At 33.1% G+C, this 20,407-nt stretch overlaps 4 protein-coding genes across 6 annotated transcripts; 1 reads left to right on the top strand and 3 right to left on the bottom strand.

Moving 5' to 3' along the window:
• Positions 1-901: 901 nt before the first annotated feature.
• On the bottom strand, positions 902-18,442 carry LOC106721056 (monocyte to macrophage differentiation factor). The gene is made up of 4 exons (XM_014515920.2): positions 18,074-18,442; positions 15,748-15,938; positions 6,644-6,896; positions 902-1,772 (listed from the first exon to the last, which is right to left on the bottom strand). Exons 1-4 carry the CDS (start codon positions 18,236-18,238, stop codon positions 1,584-1,586), a joined length of 798 nt encoding a protein of 265 aa, XP_014371406.2. The 5' UTR covers positions 18,239-18,442; the 3' UTR covers positions 902-1,583.
• LOC123721713 (putative nuclease HARBI1) lies at positions 9,342-11,312 on the top strand. 3 transcript variants are annotated; one of them, XM_045681207.1, is made up of 6 exons: positions 9,342-9,683; positions 9,765-10,015; positions 10,147-10,331; positions 10,415-10,547; positions 10,619-10,760; positions 10,851-11,312. In XM_045681207.1, the coding sequence occupies exons 2-6, from the start codon at positions 9,767-9,769 to the stop codon at positions 10,979-10,981; spliced, it is 840 nt and encodes a 279-aa protein (XP_045537163.1). In that variant the 5' UTR covers positions 9,342-9,683; positions 9,765-9,766; the 3' UTR covers positions 10,982-11,312. The 3 variants fall into 3 exon arrangements, with proteins under 3 accessions (XP_045537163.1, XP_045537164.1, XP_045537162.1); XM_045681208.1 differs by having other exon boundaries at positions 9,342-10,015; positions 10,619-10,739; XM_045681206.1 differs by having other exon boundaries at positions 9,342-10,015.
• Positions 11,311-12,567, bottom strand: LOC123721714. Its single transcript, XM_045681209.1, has 3 exons — positions 12,102-12,567; positions 11,804-11,890; positions 11,311-11,557 (listed from the first exon to the last, which is right to left on the bottom strand). The coding sequence occupies exons 1-3, from the start codon at positions 12,259-12,261 to the stop codon at positions 11,445-11,447; spliced, it is 360 nt and encodes a 119-aa protein (XP_045537165.1). The 5' UTR covers positions 12,262-12,567; the 3' UTR covers positions 11,311-11,444.
• A 509-nt stretch (positions 18,443-18,951) lies between the features above and the next one.
• LOC106720984 (BLOC-1-related complex subunit 6) lies at positions 18,952-20,132 on the bottom strand. The gene has a single exon (XM_014515795.2). It carries the CDS (start codon positions 20,098-20,100, stop codon positions 19,354-19,356), a length of 747 nt encoding a protein of 248 aa, XP_014371281.2. The 5' UTR covers positions 20,101-20,132; the 3' UTR covers positions 18,952-19,353.
• Between the last annotated feature and the right edge of the window lie 275 nt (positions 20,133-20,407).

Raw genomic sequence — 20,407 nt, 5'->3', positions numbered from 1 at the left:
GACTTGGAAAATGTTTAATTTTTATTTACTTTTATCGTCGACTTGAAATAGTCAATTAATTTATGGCGCACAAATGACTGGCAGTGTTGTTCGGGGTTTGCCGGACTTGTACCGTCCACATTAATAAAATATTTAAGAAGGGTCGTATTAGGAGCACCCGAAGCCGACATACATATATGCGTAGATGTATGTATGTAGAAAAAGCGAGAGAAGTGTTAGGACCACGCTAAATGGAAATCGGTGGTCTCTGACTACTCCTCTGGGTTACAGGCGTGAGTTATGTTGTCGTTAAAATTATAAGGTATCCAAAATTATACCTACAATATGAGGGAGATATTTGAAATAATACATTTAATATTCAAGACGACAAACTTCCGTATTGAGCATAAGTTACTAACATGGAATACATAAATGGAGATAGATTAGACTAAGAGTACGACAATTGGGAGTATTAGTACGACAATTAACAATAGATTTGCACATCATCACACGACTACTCTACATTGTAATATAACTAATCTAAGGAGAACTTACACTGAGATGTATAAAAAGATCTCACAGAAAAACAGGACTCGTATAAGTATAGATATATAAACGTCTCTAAAAAACTCCAATACATTTTAAATAATGTAAAAAGGATTGGATTGGTCTCGAGATTTTGAGATACTAAGAACACTACAACAATAGTAGAAAGATTTAACAATTTCTTTTTTTACAAAATATACATACATTTTAATATTTCATTTAAACTATTTGGCCGAAGACGGTCCACGCCGTGTTGTTAAAATAACACTCTTTATTGAATATAAAATAAATCATTTTGATTTTTAAATTAATGAATTAAAATCAAATAGATAAAATTAAAATTTTCCACTAATTTGAACTTATTAAAAAAAACTTGAATTAAACAATTCAGTTTATACATAAACACAGGTTATATAATAAAAATAATAGTCGACTGGGCAATCTTGATAAGTCGAGGCAAAGGTCGAGGTCCGGAGGATGTCGGGCCAATTACACATGAGTCATGGAAACAACGCATTGCGTGCGAACATTTTGTTATTAACAAAATTTTTTTTTTTTATATTTCCATATGGCCAGTCACTAAAATTGTACTAAAAAGATTTACACAATTAAAAAAATCTGTTTAGAATTCGTCATTGCAATAGGAATGTCAATTAAAAAAAAGCATCAATTAGTACCAGTTTTAACAACGTCGTGTGGACGAAAAAGGTGCGTCTAATAGTTTCCTAGGAGTTCAAAAGTCAACAAACCCTGCGGTCCAGACAATCTAAATTAGAACCTACAGAAACAGACATCGATACAGGTCATATAATGACTACAAAATACTTAGCGAGATAATGGAATTGGATACTATTATACACCAACATTCAATGTCGAGAAGTTTTTCTGTCAAGCCCTAGTGGCGGAAGTGCGCCATTTACTGCCAAGTTCAATTGACGTCTGACATTTCGCAGCTGTCAAGTGTGTTAAACGCGACCTCGCTGTCGAGTCGCGATACGAAAATAGCTTGAGAGAACGCTCTCGGTTTATAGAGTTTGAATAGGTTAATGGGGCAGTCTTTATTGTGATTTTAACTCTGGGAAGAGATGTCGGAGTATGGCTAGATAATGCACGCTGGCGGCGAGGGCTACGAATATGTGCCATATGGCATGCGCGAAGGGGATGCGCCCGTCAGACTTGAAGAAGAACACGCCGGCCAAGTACAGCATCCCGCCCACCTTGAGGTCGTGCATCGCCGGGAAGTGGTGCTGGAAGATAAATAACGTTACACTTAATATCAGATCACAAAAGCCATCAAGTCGTCAAAGGCGAATAACACTTTCAATGCTACAACGATTTTCACGTGAACTTATAGTGTGAGTCAGTGGCACTGAACGTGTTTAGAAATATACCGCCACTGATGTATGAGAGAGATATAGTAGTGCTGGATGGATGGATGGCAGCAAGGATAAAATATATGTAAAAATATATGTCAATTTGAGAACCTTTCTTGCACCCATCATTCGCATTTATAATATTAGTAAGATATTTTATTTGTCGTCTGTTCTATTTTCATTTATTCACCACAATGAGCATACTGTAGTGGAAGTCATTTTATGCTATATATTGTTATAACAGTTAATTACGCAGAACACACAAACAGTATTACAACAAAATTACGTCAAAAGATATGGATATTTTCCCATATAATATATAGTTAGCGTTTTTGTATTAAAAAATTATATAAGAAAAAGTCACATGCATGCACAAGGTCAAATAACACACGTATGTATCGTGATTTATTCGCAGACCGGCTCAGGTTAATAAAAGATTTTAAAATCGTAATGAAAAATAATTACATTGTACCTGAGCATCCAGCTAGAATTTATTGTGACAAAGTTCTACGATTTTTTTTTCTAAGAATCCAAACAAGAAAATCTGAAACTATTAAGATCATTTATTTGTTAGCTGTCCTTAGCGTAAATTTAAATTTTGTTAAGTTAAAATGCATTTAACTAAGTTGAATGAGGACGAGGACGTGAGCGGCCGAGGACGGATACCTGTTCCGAAACTCAATTATGTTGAAACTTAAAGTACGTCTCGCAAAACCGACAAGTTTGATCAAGCAAAATTAGATCAAAGCAATATATTAAAAGTTGTTTTTATAAAATAAATGAACTAATTTTATCGTAGGATTAAAAAATATGATCTAATAAGTTTTAAAGGCAAAATTTATATACAACATTGAATGAAGATATTTGAGAAATTTACTTTGGAAGAATTAATAACAATTTATAAGTAGTCGTATCGATATCTTTTGTATATAAAAATTTAGTGTCACGATGTATGTTCGCGATAAACTCCGAAATTACTGAACCATATCTTATGAAATTTCGTAAGCAGCTATAATTTGGTCCAATTCGGGAGATAGGAACGTTTATGTATCAATTATTGATGTCATTAATTGTTATTGCAAATTAAATCTTTATTATTCTATCGGTTTGGCATCTAAGTTGCAAATATTTGGTTGACGGCCGATATTCAGTAGGTCTGAGAATCGGCTATTAACTATTTTTTTAAAACCGCGCGGACGGAGTCGCATGTGACTAAGCTAGTATAAAAGTATGAATGTCAGTGTTGCAGGCTATAATTATCTCACCTACAGTTATACGGTAGAAGTTATGCGACAGGACCAGAATAGATAATAACAATGACCTTTCACTTTACAAGATTATGTCTGCTAATGTAAATTATAAACGGATTTAATTTTTAAAACTCATGCGACAGTAAATGTTCCATGAATGGGATGAAATGCAGTTTGTATGTATCTATGTATGTAGTTTCTTGCTGTTAATTTAATATTAGGTCATCTTCACATGTGATTGCTTTTATACGCAAAGGTCGAGTTCAAATTCCATTGTCGTAAATGAACTTAATTTTTTTCGGATTCGACTTTGTAAGGGTAACTTTTAAGTGTGGCAATAAATTGCTTCCCGTTGAATTACATTAAATTGCCCATAAAATTAAGCGTTTTTAAATGAAATTTGAATTTAATGATATTTATAGACAAACATCTAAATACAATTTTAATGATTCAAACAGGAAATCATTAACATTATCAAACTGCAAATCGTAGTAAGCATATTATAAAGCCATTAGAATTTACTAACTATAAATATACTCCGGGGATTAATACAAATCGAGAGACATCTCTTTAAAATCAATTAAGTGATCGATGAAGTATGTAACAGATGACAATAAAACAGAGGGCCAAGCACGAAAATTTGCGAGAAAGTATTCTTAACGTCATCGACAAAAATTGTATTAGATTTGTATAGCGTGGATAAAATACTTTCAGGCAAGTATTCGTGCTAGGCCCCCCCCAATCATATAGAAACGCGCGAAAACATGACATTTTAGTTTTTTTTTATATTTAAGGTGGCAAAAAAACAAGCAGCCATCCGAATTCGCTGAAATGGCAAAACGATCGCTGCCCATAGACATTGGCAATTGTAGATTATCTACCTTTAAACGTATATAGGTACACAACTAGAAGAAAAGGTTAATTAACTAAAGCTTTTGTTTCGGTTAAATCTATGTACGAGTATATAAAAGTCGTGTTAGTTACACTATTTATAACTCAAGATTGGTAGAACTGATTTAGTTGAAAATTGATGGGGAGGTAGCTTAGAACTAGGAGACGGACATAGGATCTTTTTTTTATCTTGTGTGCATTTTCTTTTATACCGCGCGGACGGAGTCGCGGGTAAAAGTTAGTTACAAATAAATTAATCTACATTTAATTGTTCCAGGGTCAGTATAATTTAATACAACTGCATTGAACATTTGTGGATTAGTTAGTAACGTGGAATACATTAAAGAGGTCAGGTTTGGGCCATTATTTCATGGCTATTGTAAATAAATTCATAGCTTGTTAATCTCATAATTCAGGTCAGGGACTCGTCATTTTAATTGGGATAAAATTTTCAGTGCATGATTTTTAACTATGCGATATAAGTGATTATTGTATGTTAATGTTTGTGTTTGTATGATGTATATGATAAATACATAGATTTAAAATCGCTTTTTGTCACCCCGAAACAAATTTTAGCTATGCGAAATCTAGCTAATATTATAAATGCGAATGTTTGGAAGTATGGATGGAAGGATGCAGAACGTCTCAACGGATCTCGATGAGTTTTTTTAATGCCGCGCGGATCAAGTCGCGAGCGACAGTTAGTAATTAATGAAACATTTATAGCTGTCGATTATAACACCCAACACACTCGCACAAATATTTTCATCCTTCACAACCGTCTTAAAAATATTAAAAAACAATACGTGACAATTTTTATTAAAAGATAAACATTCTTTAAATCTATTTTCCATAGTGTGAATACTGGTCTTAATACTTTAACAAAGTAAACTGTATTGGAAGATCCTGTGGCCTATGAATTCATTCAATTTGTCTCCAACCAATTTGCCAATTGAAATCGCAAATAGATTTACAAAGGCGAACTAGACACGGTATCGTTAAAAGGGTAAAGTACACGACAAGCTATACATGAATATATATGTAGAAATAATTTTACTACATTCAATGAATACAATATCCAATAACATATATGATTTAAATCAAATAAAACGCTTTTTTATGGCAAAACTCTTTCAGAACTGTAAAAATTAAACTAGAAGTTTTAAGACAGTTTTTGCAAAGTTTACCTACCATTTTACGTAATATTACGTATAATATTCTGATGAACAATTTTATTTACCGGGCAAAAATCTTATATAAATATTCTCATCGGAACCCATATCTTTGTGAACCCATAACAATGTTATGAAACACATAAAACTATCACGATATAAGGTAAAGTGCGTACTAGAACTTTTAATTATATCGCGAAGTATCTAATATAAATATTTCCAAACGCGATTGAGTTATGGTAGTAATAATAAAAGCCAAACAGTCTATTAATCTTACTAATATTATAAATGCGAAAGTTTAAATGGATAGATGGATGTATCTCTGGAGCGGCTCAAAGGATCTTGATGTAATTTAGCACAGATGTAGAACATAGTCTGGAAGAATTAATTCAGTGTGGACGGAGTTGCGGGCGACAGCTAGTTAAAAAATAAAGCTATAACAATAGAACTCAGGGTCCTTTAAAAAGTCTTTCTCTGGTGTCGAAAACGTCCATGGGCGTCGAATCAATTAACATCGTAGGAGATCGGCTGCTCGTTTGCCCCCATCTCTTTAAAAATAATCACCTACTTTGAGTACTGTTATTTAACAATTATCATTGGATTTTAAGTTCAGTTTACTTTAAATTATGTTTTAAAAATAAAAACTTGTTATTTGTAAGCTGAGGGTGGATAATCTCAGGGGTAACGGGTAGAGCGCTCATCACTTGTTTATTTATGAATTCCGGAGCCGAGTTTACGTTTCATTATTCATTGTGCATTCAAATAAATGAAAGCTGTATTTTTAATATAACTGTGCCACTCGTACGTGACGTATCTCTGACAAACATATGGAAATAATGAGCGGAAAGAAAAATAATCATGCATATGACATTCAGACTAGCTTATTGGTTTAACCTCTAAAAAGGAGAGAAAACTAATTTCGTCGACTTTTGCATAAAACTCTCTGCGAGGCTCTATTGGGAGATAGCATTTGTGTCAAGCTACGTGTTAAAATACTAAGAAACACAACACAACACAGACATTGCATTACAGCGTATTATGCGAAATATAACTCCTTTTGGATACAATTGCTTAGTACACAGTTTGCATGCCGCATTCCTTGGTCTATACGATATATTTTAGCAGAATTACATTGGGAACTTGCTGTATAATAAACTAGTTATTTGTCATACTTGTACCTACAACAATTTGTACAATTACGAAGATGAGAATCTTCAATAATCCAATCAGCTACGAGTAACAACAGTTTATCTCTTGGCAAAACATACCAAATTAGATTTAGATTAATCGAAAAATATAAAGCGTACAGTAGGTATATTTAACACATTCAGTTTTACGACTTAGACGTATCATCTCGCAAGGGGAATTAGAACTGGACATGTTAAAAACATACGCTACAAAAAAGCAAGCGTGCAACAAACAGTGGACATACATTTGACGTGACAATGATGGCCGCCGGGCCCAAGCCCATGACCAAGTAGAGGAGGAGTTCGACCATCTTGTACCGCTCGTGGAAGATCTGCTGGTAGGTGATGCCGAGCACTGCCAGCAGCCAGATGGCCCAGCGTAGCTCACGCAGCATCCAACACGACAGCGTGCCCACCGTCAGCCAGGGGAAGTAGGAGCTCGCGATAAAGATGTATATCATGGCACGGTCGCAGCGATGCAGGAAATGCTTCATTTTACTGCAAACATTTCGTAAGCTTTAGGTGATATCAGTTCTCTTTGTTAAGTTTGGTAGATGGTAGATGATGTGGGTGATTATGTTTGTAAGTGTTAGGCTATTTATGTCATACGTAACGATTAAGAAATCAGTTTCCTAAGCACGAATATTTGCGATTATCGCCTTCGTATCGTCATCGTTAATTATGTCAAAATTCTTATGACATTTTTGGTGTATTTTACGCCTGATAGAGGCGCTGCGTAAAATTTTAATACAAATTTTGTCGCTAACAACACGATGGCCGTTACAAATAGGTATTCGTGCTAGGTCCACAGTAAGTAATGTAATGCAAATTACCTACTATTTGACGACACCATCTTAAGAAATCATTTGATAGACAAACGACAAATGGCAACTATACCTAGAACCATGCGATAGTACGATTTTACATACGTAGTCTAAATTCGATAGATATTGTACGAGTTATTAATATTGAATTATTAAAACACGCGCATCACTGCGTTTGCGCCGGTCACCTTGAGACTAGAAATGTTGCGGTGTATTTTGATATAATTAAATCTGGATTATATGAACATTAAGTTAATAGATACGTAATTATTTAAGAAATGACAATACTATACCGGGGACAAGAAAGAAAGGTAATTTTTTTGGATATATTTTTTCATTACTGTAACAATTATAGAGTCTTTTATTTTACCTCTGTTTAAACTGTTAATAAAACCTCAAAATATTCTTAGATACGAGACTATTGTATACTTTGCTTACGCTATTCGTAATTCATTCTCTGAATACTCATACTTTGATGAATTGAACAAACATCTAGCAAAGACAATAGAACTCTAGTGTCGCAAAGCTTACAATAGCTGTTCAGATCCCTCTGACGTTAACTAGGCCAAGACTCTTTTAAAACCAACGCTTTGATATGTTAAATGCTAACATGCTCGTATACTTGGAAAACTTGAAAAAAGATTTACAAAGGTATGTTTATTTACAACTATGTCAAAATAAATGATGATGCAAAAGTTTTACAATGACACGAAAACTCCAACTGACTAAGTTCTTGTGATCTATCATATTAATGTTTTTTTCCACCGTCAAGTAGCATGCATAAAAGCATTGTTGTAAGAAAAGGCGTCATTCTCTTGTAAAAACTTCTGCAGTGGAATTTCACGATAAAACCGCTTCAAACACAAACTCACACAAACATTATAGATGGGCAAAAAATTACATTGTGAAACTAAAGGAATTGAGAAGAAGCCGACTTAATTATCATAAATTAATTAAACAATAGTTACATTGCGACATTGTATATTGTATTCAAATATACAATACAGAACTATAAATAACTGAAGAATTGGTACATATTTTCTAGAACATAATAGAAACAGTAAAGTTAAGACTTCTTGTCGAAGTACGGATTTTAACAATCGCTGTTCGTTTAATATTTAACCAATCAAAACCCGAGAAACCTTAGTCTAAGAGATTAAGAATCTTAGTTTAAGAGCGAATTGAAAAGGTTTCGTTTAGGTTTATCAAAGGATTCATTTTTTTTAAATCAGATATGGGTACAGTGACGTCTAAACTTTATGGCGGTTCGCAATTTCGTACGAGATACTGTGAATCAAAGTCACAATACATATTCTACTAATATCAGTTATTATTTTTAATGTCGGTTGACAAGGGATCTGATTTTTTGCTTTGTTATGTCAAGTTGGAACATACTGTACTTTATATTGAAGGCTATTTTTAAGTTGTTTTCTTTTACATTACGCAATAAACCGAACATAACCTTGTTATTCAACTCAGCGATAATGCTAGCGCAAAACCTAAGGCTTCAATGGCGATTATGTTTATTTCTAGACAAAACTATTTCATAACAATTTTATATTTAGCCTTAAAATAACATAGTTAACATTACAATAAAAATTAACCTGTAGAAAAGTTTTTGTTATACCAAACATTATATAATGGTGATGTTTGTATTGTTTTTGTATATAAGATACAGTCAAAATCTGTTATAACGACATCGAAGGGACTACTCATATTGAGTCGTAAAAACCGATAGTTGTAACAACCGGTGACAGGTATTAATAGGAAAGATATGTAATAACATTCAGCCAGGACCTTTGATTTTGGTCAATTTAACCGGTATGTTGTTCTAAACGATGTCGCTATAAACGGTTTTGACTGTATATGCAAAAAATGCTGTCCGAATTCTATTTTAATTTTCTACCTATTCAGTTTAAGAATTTAATTTACTTCCCACTTAGATTTGAATATAACATTAGCAATCTCTCATCATAAGCAGCAACAGTCTCAGCTCTAATTTCCCTCGCCCTGGGCTAGGTTTAAACCTCTTTTTTACCATTTGCCTTTAGAGGTTAACAGAATTACATGAGACTGCGTAATTCGGAAATCTGTGGCGGCCCTTTCTCTTCAGCGCCCTGCGGGGTTAGGCAGTAAAAAACAAAAACGAAACGAAAGCGACTGTCGTTCGATTGTGATTGGTTGAGAGACTGACGTCTGACGTCACGCGTTAAAACCGTAGGCAGTAACACGCACGAAAGACGAAAGACGAAGCGTCGTCTATCGTCTATCGTTTTTCGACCAATTCCTTTGAAATTCTTAGGCAGTAACACGAAATGACATTTCCAATCGTTTTAAAAGCGACACGATCGTTCGTTTTTGAGACGATCGACAAAGGTGTCTCGTTTTGCCGCGAAGTCAACCGAATCAACTTTAGTTAAATATCTTAAACTATTATTAAATATTAAATAAAACTTCTAAGGTGAGAAATCAATTTGGTATTATGTTATAAATGATTTGTTAGTTGAATAAAGTAAACAATTTATGATTTGGCATATTATAGATATGTCTCGCATGTGGACCGCCTTGATGTTAGAAGCTGCAGATGCCGAAGCTAAAAAGATGTCTCGGCAGCGTGGGCAGCGTATGCTTCTACAAAGATTAAAGAATCGCGAACGGTTACTCCAAAAAATTCCGGAGTGGCAGTTTAGAGCTCATTACAGGCTGAATAAGGAAGAGTTCCACTCGTTGTGTGACGAGCTCAGGCACAATACCAGTTTAAAAGGCTCGAAAACAACTTCACTGGAACTTAAGGTAAATTGATTTCTTATGATATATGTGTTTTTTTTAATATATGTGTGTTAAAAGGTGATTATGTATTTAATATGATTAATGTTAACTTTAGTCACTTTGAGTCTTATACTGACACAATTATTATATTTTAGGTGCTGACAGCATTGAACTTTTATGCCATGGGTTCATATCAGAAAGGTGTTGCTAATGAGGTACACATGAATCAAAAAAGTGTAAGTCGGTGTATCAGAGAGGTGACAAAAGCTCTGAATGAGATTTCAAATAAATGGATACAATTCCCACAAACAAGCACACAAAGAACTAAAATTAAGCAAGGGTAGGGGTTACTATATATAACTTCCGTCATTTTATTTTTATTACCTTGAGCACATACAACTACTTACAAATATTATTTTACAGATTTTATACTAAGTTTAATTTTCCTGGTGTAATTGGTGCCATTGATTGCACCCATGTGGCCATAGTTCGTCCAGCTGCAGATGTACTTTGTTTTTATAACAGAAAAGGCTTTCATTCTCTTAATGTCCAAATGGTATGAACCTTTTTATGTTTGTTATAATAATTATAAGATAATTAAAGATTAATCTCAATTAAATATTTTAGGTATGTGACAGTGATCTCAGAATCACTAATGTTAATGCCAAGTTTGATGGTGCAAGTCACAACAGTCATATCTGGGCAAGTAGAAGACTGCAAAGCCATATGGAGGCTCTGCAACTATCTGGCAAGTCAGTTTGGTTGTTGGGTAATTGCATTTTTAGTAGAAAAATATTTAATAGGTGATGTTCTATGTTAAATATTATTTGTAACTTTAATATTACTTATAACATTTTAGGTGACAGTGGTTACCCTCAAAGGATCTACCTTATGACACCTATTCTGAATGCAGAACCAGGATCTAGAGGAGAGAACTACACTAGAGTGCATGTCAAGGCCCGAAACTGCATAGAAAGGGCATTTGGTTAAATATAGATTTTGATATTTGTTAGGTCAGCATATCCTTTATTATCACCCTGATTATGCAGCAGAAATTGTTATTGCATGTGTGGTACTGCATAACATGCTCATAGATTCAAGAGGAACTCCTACAGATGATGCAGAAGTACTTTTGTCCACTGCTCTTACACAACCAACTGTTGTTGAAAACGGGCCGGATGTGATTGTGGGGCGGGCTGTTAGGAATAGACTAATTATTGGCAGTTTTTAGTTTGGTTGAAGAAGCCCACACAATAATGTCTAAAAGTGTATTTTTAAGAAGAAATATGATGAAGATGAATGTTTTACAAATTAAAAATAAACTTTATTTATATACAATTATTTTTTATTTCAATATTCACTTAAACATTAATTACACAAGTTACAACCAAAACCAATGTAAATGTTACATGTTTTTGCATTTGAGACTGCATCTCAAAGCATAAGCATTACATTAATAAGCCAGTGAGTGAGGGTCCTGGATGCCATTTCCCTCTCCTTTGAACTGATGATGGGGCAGCTTTACTCTTGAAGAGGAGGCAACATATATATCATTTTGTTCATCATCTGAAATATCATGATAAAGTTAGTAAATATTAATGTTTAAACTGTATATAATAAGATAAAACTAAACATTAAATTGTATCAATTGATTTTAGTTAATTTATTTTACCCAAATGATTAAACAGAAACATGGGCAAATAAATTGAATTAGGTACTAATTAAATATTTTTCTATTAATACAGTTACCAACTGAAGAATAGATTTGCATATCTGTTTTCTAAATGAAATAACAGGATTGTAATAAATTACTGTCAGTGATCTGCTCCAAAATTTGTATTTGGATAGATGGTTCCTCAACTGGAGGCTCCTCATTTGACTGTTCCTCTACTGGTACTCCTAAAATATAAAGTTTGGGTGATGAAATGTGATATTCGTAGCTAGGAAAATGGCAACTACAAAACTATTGTTATTAAATACATGATTCAATAGCAAGGGCACTTGCAAAGAATAAGTAAAATAAAAAAGGATGTGTCTGCCAGCATAACAAACATGCTTCAGAATGAATGTCTTGTTTTATGTTTACAATCATTATTACATTAGAACCAACCTTGATCCATCCATTGCTCCATAGACTTGTCAGGATCACTACCTGCCTTACCCAGCAACATCTTTAATAGTTGGCAAAGTTCCTGGCGCCTCAGTCTTCCCTGCGGGGTGTTTACCATTTTAAATACGTTATTGACGTACCTTTCCATAAATTCCACCATTATGGCGATTTGCTCATTGCTTGCGTTTTAAGAATTCATTTTACAAAACGTAAATTGAAACACAAACACTTCACTAAACTTTTGTATTTTTACCGCGAGAATATTTGACCTTTATACGTCAAATTCAAATGACACAATGTTGATCGTCAAGTATAGACAATAATTTGTTTTTTTTGACGATTCACCTTCGTCTGCACGAAAGCGACTGTCGTCTGTTACTGCCTAGCCTTACACGGAAAAACGAGAGACGCTATCGCTTAGACGAAACGATCGATCGTTTCGTTTTTAGTTTTTTACTGCCTAACCCCGCTGGGCGGTCGCCCAACGGCGCCCTACCCTTACGTAGGTATTGATCAGAAGTGCTATAATTTAGCACATTTCACTTGAAAGGGTAGAAAATAAAGGTTCTCAACTGCACATCCAACAGTATAGTTTTAACAGTTACTATTAATTGGATTACAGTAGACCCTCATATTGGCTCTAATCAGTTGAATTTAGTTAAATAACACTTATCCATATCTAAACAAACCTTTAAGGCAATTTTTTTAATATTAGAATCGCAAGTCTTGTATCAATTAAATATAGTAAATAGAGTTTAATTGACTTTAAGCCAATTAGTTAGAGAGGGGCACTCAACAAATTGATGTTAAACTGCATAGCTCTGCATAGACGGTAAAGTGAATAAGAAATTATGGCAAGTGCTGGCTGGCATTTTTAATTTATTACGACGACCACATAAATTAAAAATACACATTTAAAGTGAATTAATTTTTTTTATACGTAAAACTAAAATACCGTTCTATTATATTTAATACAGGTAATTAAAAATCTGCTCAATATTGACTATCAACATAATAATTAATTACCTACTTAAATTTAAAATGCCCTATTAGTGTAGTGCTAACAATAATCATGAATACTTAATATTGAAACACAAAATAGAAAGTTAAACTGATGATAGTAAGTGATAGTTTTATTTGGTGTTTTAAATAGACTAGAATTTACAAAATATAGAAACAAACTAAATAAGTTGATTAACATAGCTAGGAATAAGTATAGACAGACTCAAGTAAAAAATTGTAATGGGGATACTAGGAAAGTATGGGCATACATAAATACATGGTTAGGTAAAGAAAAGGGAAACATAGATAATGTAATAAAAAAGTACATGGGACAAAAGGATTCTTTAATCAATATTTGTACTAACTTTGCTAAAACTTTTACCAAAGATGTTAAAGATATCAAGCACACATGTAGTGAAAAATTTCTAAACAAAAAAGAGTATGTCGAATGTAGTAATTTATCTTTTAGGTATAAAAAAATTAACGAAATTACAGTAAACAAAATTATTGACAACTTAAGTCAAAATAAAGCACCGGGGATGGATAGAATTAGGGTACAGGACATAAAATATATAAAAAGTGATATAAGCCCAGTATTAGCGCAATTTATTAATATGTGTTTAAAAACAGGATATTATCCAGACATATTAAAAAAATCTATAATTCGCCCTATTTACAAAAATGGCTCCCATTTAGATTACAGCAACTATCGCCCCATCGCCTTGCTTTCAGTCATTAATAAGATCGCTGAAAAAGTGGTGGTGGGGCAGATTAGCTCGTTCCTAGAGAATAATAAGATACTGTCTGAGTGTCAACACGGATTTCGGCCGGGTCGGGACACCAGCACTGCGCTGACGAAGTTTATGGATACAATTAACGAATACCTAGACAGCGGAAAGCAAGTAATAGTACTGTTTATCGATTACAAAAAAGCGTTCGAAACTTTAGATTACAAAATATTACTTGAAGCTATGAGTGACTGTGGCATCCGGGGCCCAACAAATACATTTTTTAGTAATTACTTAAAACAAAGAACACTACAAGTTATGGTTGACAATGTTACAGGCGAGGAAGCCAGCGTCAGTCTAGGTGTCCCGACTGGGTCAGTGTTCGGCCCGGTTGGTTTTAATTTGTATGTTAATAGTGTTGCCAAAACAATTAAGCACTCCTGTCTGTACATGTACGCTGACGACATGTGTTTAGTATATGGCGATAAAAATGTGACACAAATACAAAAAAACATACAGGCTGATTTTGACAGTATAACAAAATGGGCGCACGATAACAGTATCGTTATTAACATAAGTAAAACTAAGTGCATGCGCATATATTCTCCTTATAATAGAGGTGCAAAAAGTATTAATAACAGTGACATAAGTATTACAGGGCATTCGTATCAGTGCCTCCATATGTCTAAACAAGCTTGTACGTGTCCGCAATTGGAATATGTTCAAAATTACAGATATCTTGGTCTAATAATAGATCAACACTTCAATTGGAAGTGTCACATAGATGAGGTTGGTAGGAAGCTATCGATACTCTTAGGAAAGTTTTTTTACCTGAAGCAAATTGTAGATATAAAAACTTTATATATGATTTATTATGCACTTGTAGATTCTCTCATAAACTATGGTGTTGCTGTTTATGGTAGGACATTTAAGTCATATTTATTAGACATAGAAAACTTGCAAATTAGATTTTTAAAAAAACTAGTGAATAAAAATACGTTAGAATCGTGTAAAAAAGATTACAATCAATTGTTTACAATATGTAAAATTTTGCCTATAGAAAAGAAAGTTAAGTTAAGGATTATATTAGATAACTATTTCAGAGAAGAACATAAAATTAAAACAAACAATATATACAAAACCAAACGGGTGAGAGAGGGCCAATATGTTACAACTAGGGCAAGTAATTACTACGGTGAGAGAACAACCAAATATCTTGTTCCCAAATTGTACAATGCTATAGAATGGCTTAGAAATGACCCACATCAGGTGATAGCATCAAAAAATGTTGTAAAAAATAAGCTAAAAAAATATTTTTTAGAAAATTAGTTACACTTAATAGTAGGTTTAGTATAATATAATGAGTGTCTGTCGCCATCAAACTGCTGTGCAGTTTGGCGACTTTTTATAATTATTGTGTAGTGTAATTTTTTTGTGAATAAATAAATAAAAAAAAAAAAAAAAAAATGTTATTCGTTCTTTTATCAAACATAACAAATTAAATTAAAAAATATTTTCTTACTAACCTAAGTGTTATAGAGTCAAGGATATTTGTTTTACTCGAAATATTTATGCCAAAAATAAATTAATTTTAAAAATAAATAAAAATAACAACACATACGCACATATTATGTCTGGTGTCGGTACAAATCAAAAGCCCACGTGACATAGTTACATGCAATCTCAATAGAATAAACAAGGATATGGCTGGATCAAGTGAGTTGCAAAACATCAGCTATTATTCCATTAGTGAGGTTCACTGAACACATCGTGAAGATCGTATATCAGTACTTCAACACTTCAAACAAGTTTAATAGTCTACATTACAACTGTCAATGGTGAAAACTTAGGAAAATGTACATTTTAAGGTCCTCATGAAATGCCATAGTTAAAATTAATAGGTTATAAATACTTACGTATCAGATCGGCAGCAGCATACTGAATGGAATGTAGTGGAGACTGCAAACAGCAGGCATAGTGCCAGGCCGTACACCACCGCGGCGATCGCTTGTGGTGCGTTCACGGACCGCGTGAGGAGCTCTCGCGCGCCCAGTGACGCCGGCGCCACGCATAATGCATGCGTGCAAACGTTCGCTACATTTTCCACCTATGAATATATCACTTGGTTATCAATAATATGAATATGTATTATGTTCTGTTTGTATGTAGGGCAAGATCATCAGTTCTCTAGTACAGCGGAAGCGGGAGTTGGATCAATCAATATTAGACGATGATCTGTTCGTTTACCTAATTTCTTATAATAAAAATGATAGTTTTTTTTTCTTTTACCAGACTTTTTCGATACAAATCATATTTATGGAATGCGAGATTTTTGATTTATGTTAGAAGATATTTCCAGAACGGCTGCATAGATCTGGATTTAATGTTATATAGATGTAAAACATTTTCTGGAAGATTGCGAAGCTACTAATTAAGTTTTTTAAATTCCTCACGGACGAAGTGGTAAACCAATAATTCAAGACTATTTGGAGTCGGCGACGTGGTTCGCCACCCGTTACGTTCCGTCTCCCGAAATGAAGAAAAGTGGATTGCGGAGATTCATTTGGCCACACCAAATGGAGGTCCATGATCTCTGCCTAACCCTCTGGGTTACAGGCGTGAGCTGTGTGTGTGTATTTGGAGAAGATATCAACGCGGTCGATATCGCGGATGTCTGACAGTGTTTACATAGACATTCATTTTACTATTATTTATAGTGAGAACTAGGGTTTATTATGATTAAAAAGATATTAGACTTTAAGATTGAATCTAGGTGGAATCTATGTCATCGAAGATTATAGTTTACATAGCGACATTTGAACTCTGACACCCATAACAGACACATTGCTTGGATATATGTCATGTTATTATACCTAAGTATAGGATACAAATGCATGTTTTGCTACTTACTCATGTATTCTAATAACTTGTATTTAAACAACTCTTAAATTATTTTCTACCTTAAGATACTTTTTTTTTGTAACTCCATGATAGTGCACAATAAAGTATATTTGTATTTGTATTTGTATTGTACTATTTAATTCACAATAGATATTATACAGTTATGGTTATTGCTGTTTCTGGTACTTTACAACTTTTTGTTATGTTGCTACGGTGATTTATTATCGTACTAGAATTCGCCCACGACTCCTTCCGCGCGGAATTATAGAAAACTTAAAAAGTTGCCTATGTGTTCTTCCAGATTATGTTCTATATTTGTGCCAAAATTCAGCAAGATCCGTTGAGCCATTCCTAACAAAAATACATCCATCCATCCAACTAAACTTTTCCATTTCCATTTTTATGTGTGGTCATAAATGTTTTTCTTTTTTTTGTTCATAGTTAATGACAGCTATTGAAGTTACTAGGCAAGTTATGAATGAGAAATTACTGCTTTTGTAAACCAATAAACTTATGTTTAAAATAAATTAGACCCTATTAAGCAGACAAGATCCGACCAACATTTATGCTACTTTTGAAGTGTTATGTTTTAGCTGCTAATGCTGGTTTTAGAAATGATTTAGGAGAATGTGTATGAACATATAGTGTTATAAAGTTTGCTTGGATCTTTTGTGCAAATATAAAATTAGATTAGGAGATTATTACTATATATAGAACTCATTTTTTAACAAATTGTTGGTTGGATCTTTTCTGCTTAAAAGGGTCCAATTAACCGGTTTTATGTTTTGAAATTTGGACAATCCCTTTAGTAATAAAAGGGAATAAAGGAAGTAGGGAAGTAAATAAAAGTCTGGATCTCATAATATGACTGGCTAGTTAATTAAACCTTTTTATATAGTATCAGTTACATTATTTGGTAACTATTAGTACATTTTTAAATACTGAATTAGGTCATTAGGGATATTGTTCTTTTTTCAATATTTATTAGGCACCACTCCATTAAAGAAGAAGACTGGACCAAAATCTACATAGTCCAAGTTCAATCCCCACCATGTACCAATGAGATTTTGTTTGTTGTTATTACATATAGCATACAGTGATAAATACTGCATAGCAATAATTATTCTCTAAGAAATAATTATTACATTATCATTAAAGAATTATTTTATGGAAGAGATATCCAAAATCATGTAGGAAAGGAAGCACAAGTGTTTGTTAAAATTATTTTAATAACTAAAAATAAAATAATTTTATTAAATTTTATTAAATAAATTAAGAATCGATGCTTGCTAAAACTTTTGTAAAAAAAAACTTCTGTCACATAATATAAAAATAACTCACCGTCGTGGGTACATACGCCTTGTTAGCAGAAGCTCGCTCGTTCATCCATTTAACTGACTTTAGCTTTTCCCATGGTACATCGTAATGGAAATAAATTTTGCTTTGGTTGAACTTAGATTTAAATTTCATTATTATCACAGAAAATAAGCTAACAACGTCACCCATTTGCCCTACGAACTAACGCAATAGGAGATAAAAGTTAAATGGTCATGAGACCAATAACATTACGCTTAATCTTAAAATGATGTTAAGATTCATGCTGGTAACTCATGTTTAATTTTTCTGTAACACATTTTAAAGAAATCTAATATATTTCAACCACTCCAAACGATTTCCCACCATACATAGCAAAAGGCGAAAGCGAACTGTCAAAAATCAAATAAGTGAGGCACGGGGTGCGGGAAGGGCGTGACTGCGTTGACATGAGTTTACGAAGGTAGCAACACACAAGTATCATTTTGAATTCGATTTAAAAAATCGATTTCTCTAACACTAAACAAAAATTTCGTTGATATTCTCACTTATAAATATAAAAAAATCATTTAAGTAATAAAATGCATTGTAGCAAAAATGTAATGTTGGTATGTAATTAATAAAATAAAAGCCATCTTACTACTGAAAACAAGATAACGAGAGGTCGGGTAAGTGCCGTTCATAAAACATACATTATAATAGATTCTATTAGTGACAAAATAAAGACCATAATATTTCACTTTCAAATACTATACAAACCTTATTTTTAATGCCACATAAAGTATGCATTAGCATTAGTGTTATAGAACAGGTTTAATTTTATGGTTGCAGGATATATTGTAATAAAATATGCAAAAACATTTATTAAGAGTTATATTAATATTAAATATTGGTACAGATGCAGAATATGTATAAAAGAAACCTTATGGATCAGCATTTTCTTATGGATTATATTATTGCACTGTGAGAACAATGACCAGTAGTATAGATTTAAAAGCTAAGTTAATACTACTATGCTAATCTACTTCAACAAACTCTTAATGTAGATATATTTTATTATTACTGCTCCTTGTTAGCAAAACTATCCACATTTCTTAATAATAATTGTTTATTGGATGCTATTACCATTTTAGTATCTCTCATTGACAATTTTGTGCTTCAAGCAGCAGCTATATCTTGCAAAGTTTATGTAGGAATATCAGAATAAATGTTTTTATTACTTTCCTTCTCTCTGGGCCACTTCAGGGATGATAAAGAGATCTGTTATTTAATTCATTAGGATTTCAGTTGGAAACATCCACATGTGCTTAAAAATTGCTCTCAAAAATTTGCAATAATCTTTTTATCTCTGCAATTCTTGCTGCCTGCGCTTGAACTGGAATCATGGCTTGAGAAACCTCTTCACCTTTTGCTAATATGGTATACATACTTTTTATATTGTTGTCCATTGCATCACATGTCTTACCTACAGCATCTTTATATACATCCATATTCTCTGCAGTAAGTGATGAATTAGCATGCAAAATATTTGACAAATTTTCTATTAAATTGTCAACGGATTGAGCTATTTTTTGAGCTTCATATTCTAAGTCATTTAATACTGTTATATCAATTTGACCAATTTGTGGAGCTAATATTTGACGGTATAATTTACCAGAAGGAGTACTGGATCTGGACACACTAGAACTACCAAAAACTGGAGTCTCTCCTCTTTTAGCAATGGGACTAGAGAGTTTTATTTTAAATTCAAGGTCGTCTGCAACATAGTGTGTCATATCACCTTCGTAACGTACATGGCCACCTATGTCAAGTGGAAGTTTATCTTGTCGACGATTTTCAGATGGTAAATCATAGGGTCTTGAGGGCCCAGCACTTCTTTGGTCGTCACTTCCCTGTCCATGATCAGAATTAAATGATATTTCACTGTAAGACGCTGTCATACGAGCTGAGATATCTTCGTCCATGTCTCCATCCCCTTGTTTTTGTGTTGAATCATCGATTATGTTTTTCTCATTTTGTGAAGGAGATAATGACCCACTCGGGCTTTCCGACATGATCGATAATAATTATTATAGTTTAATACTGATATACAAATCGATTATTAAACGTTGATAAAACTTAAAATTAATATAATAATCAATATTTTAATTTAAAAAAATATTAAACACTGGACTTTGATTTAAACTTGTTTTGTTTAAGTTTTTATTTTGACTTTGACAAGTGACAACTTTTTGACAGCCGAACACCGTTATTATCGATTCAGGTGTTGTTAAATTATACTTAAAACGATAAAAATTACATTGTTTTTCTACATTTATAAACCTAAAATCATTTTACCTTATCTAAACAAATTGAGAAGTA

The sequence above is a fragment of the Papilio machaon genome, chromosome 15 (assembly GCF_912999745.1).
Source record: "Papilio machaon chromosome 15, ilPapMach1.1, whole genome shotgun sequence".
Taxonomy (NCBI): Eukaryota; Metazoa; Arthropoda; class Insecta; order Lepidoptera; family Papilionidae; genus Papilio; species Papilio machaon.
Note: the sequence above shows the minus strand (reverse complement) of the source record. Positions and strands in the feature narration are given on the sequence as shown.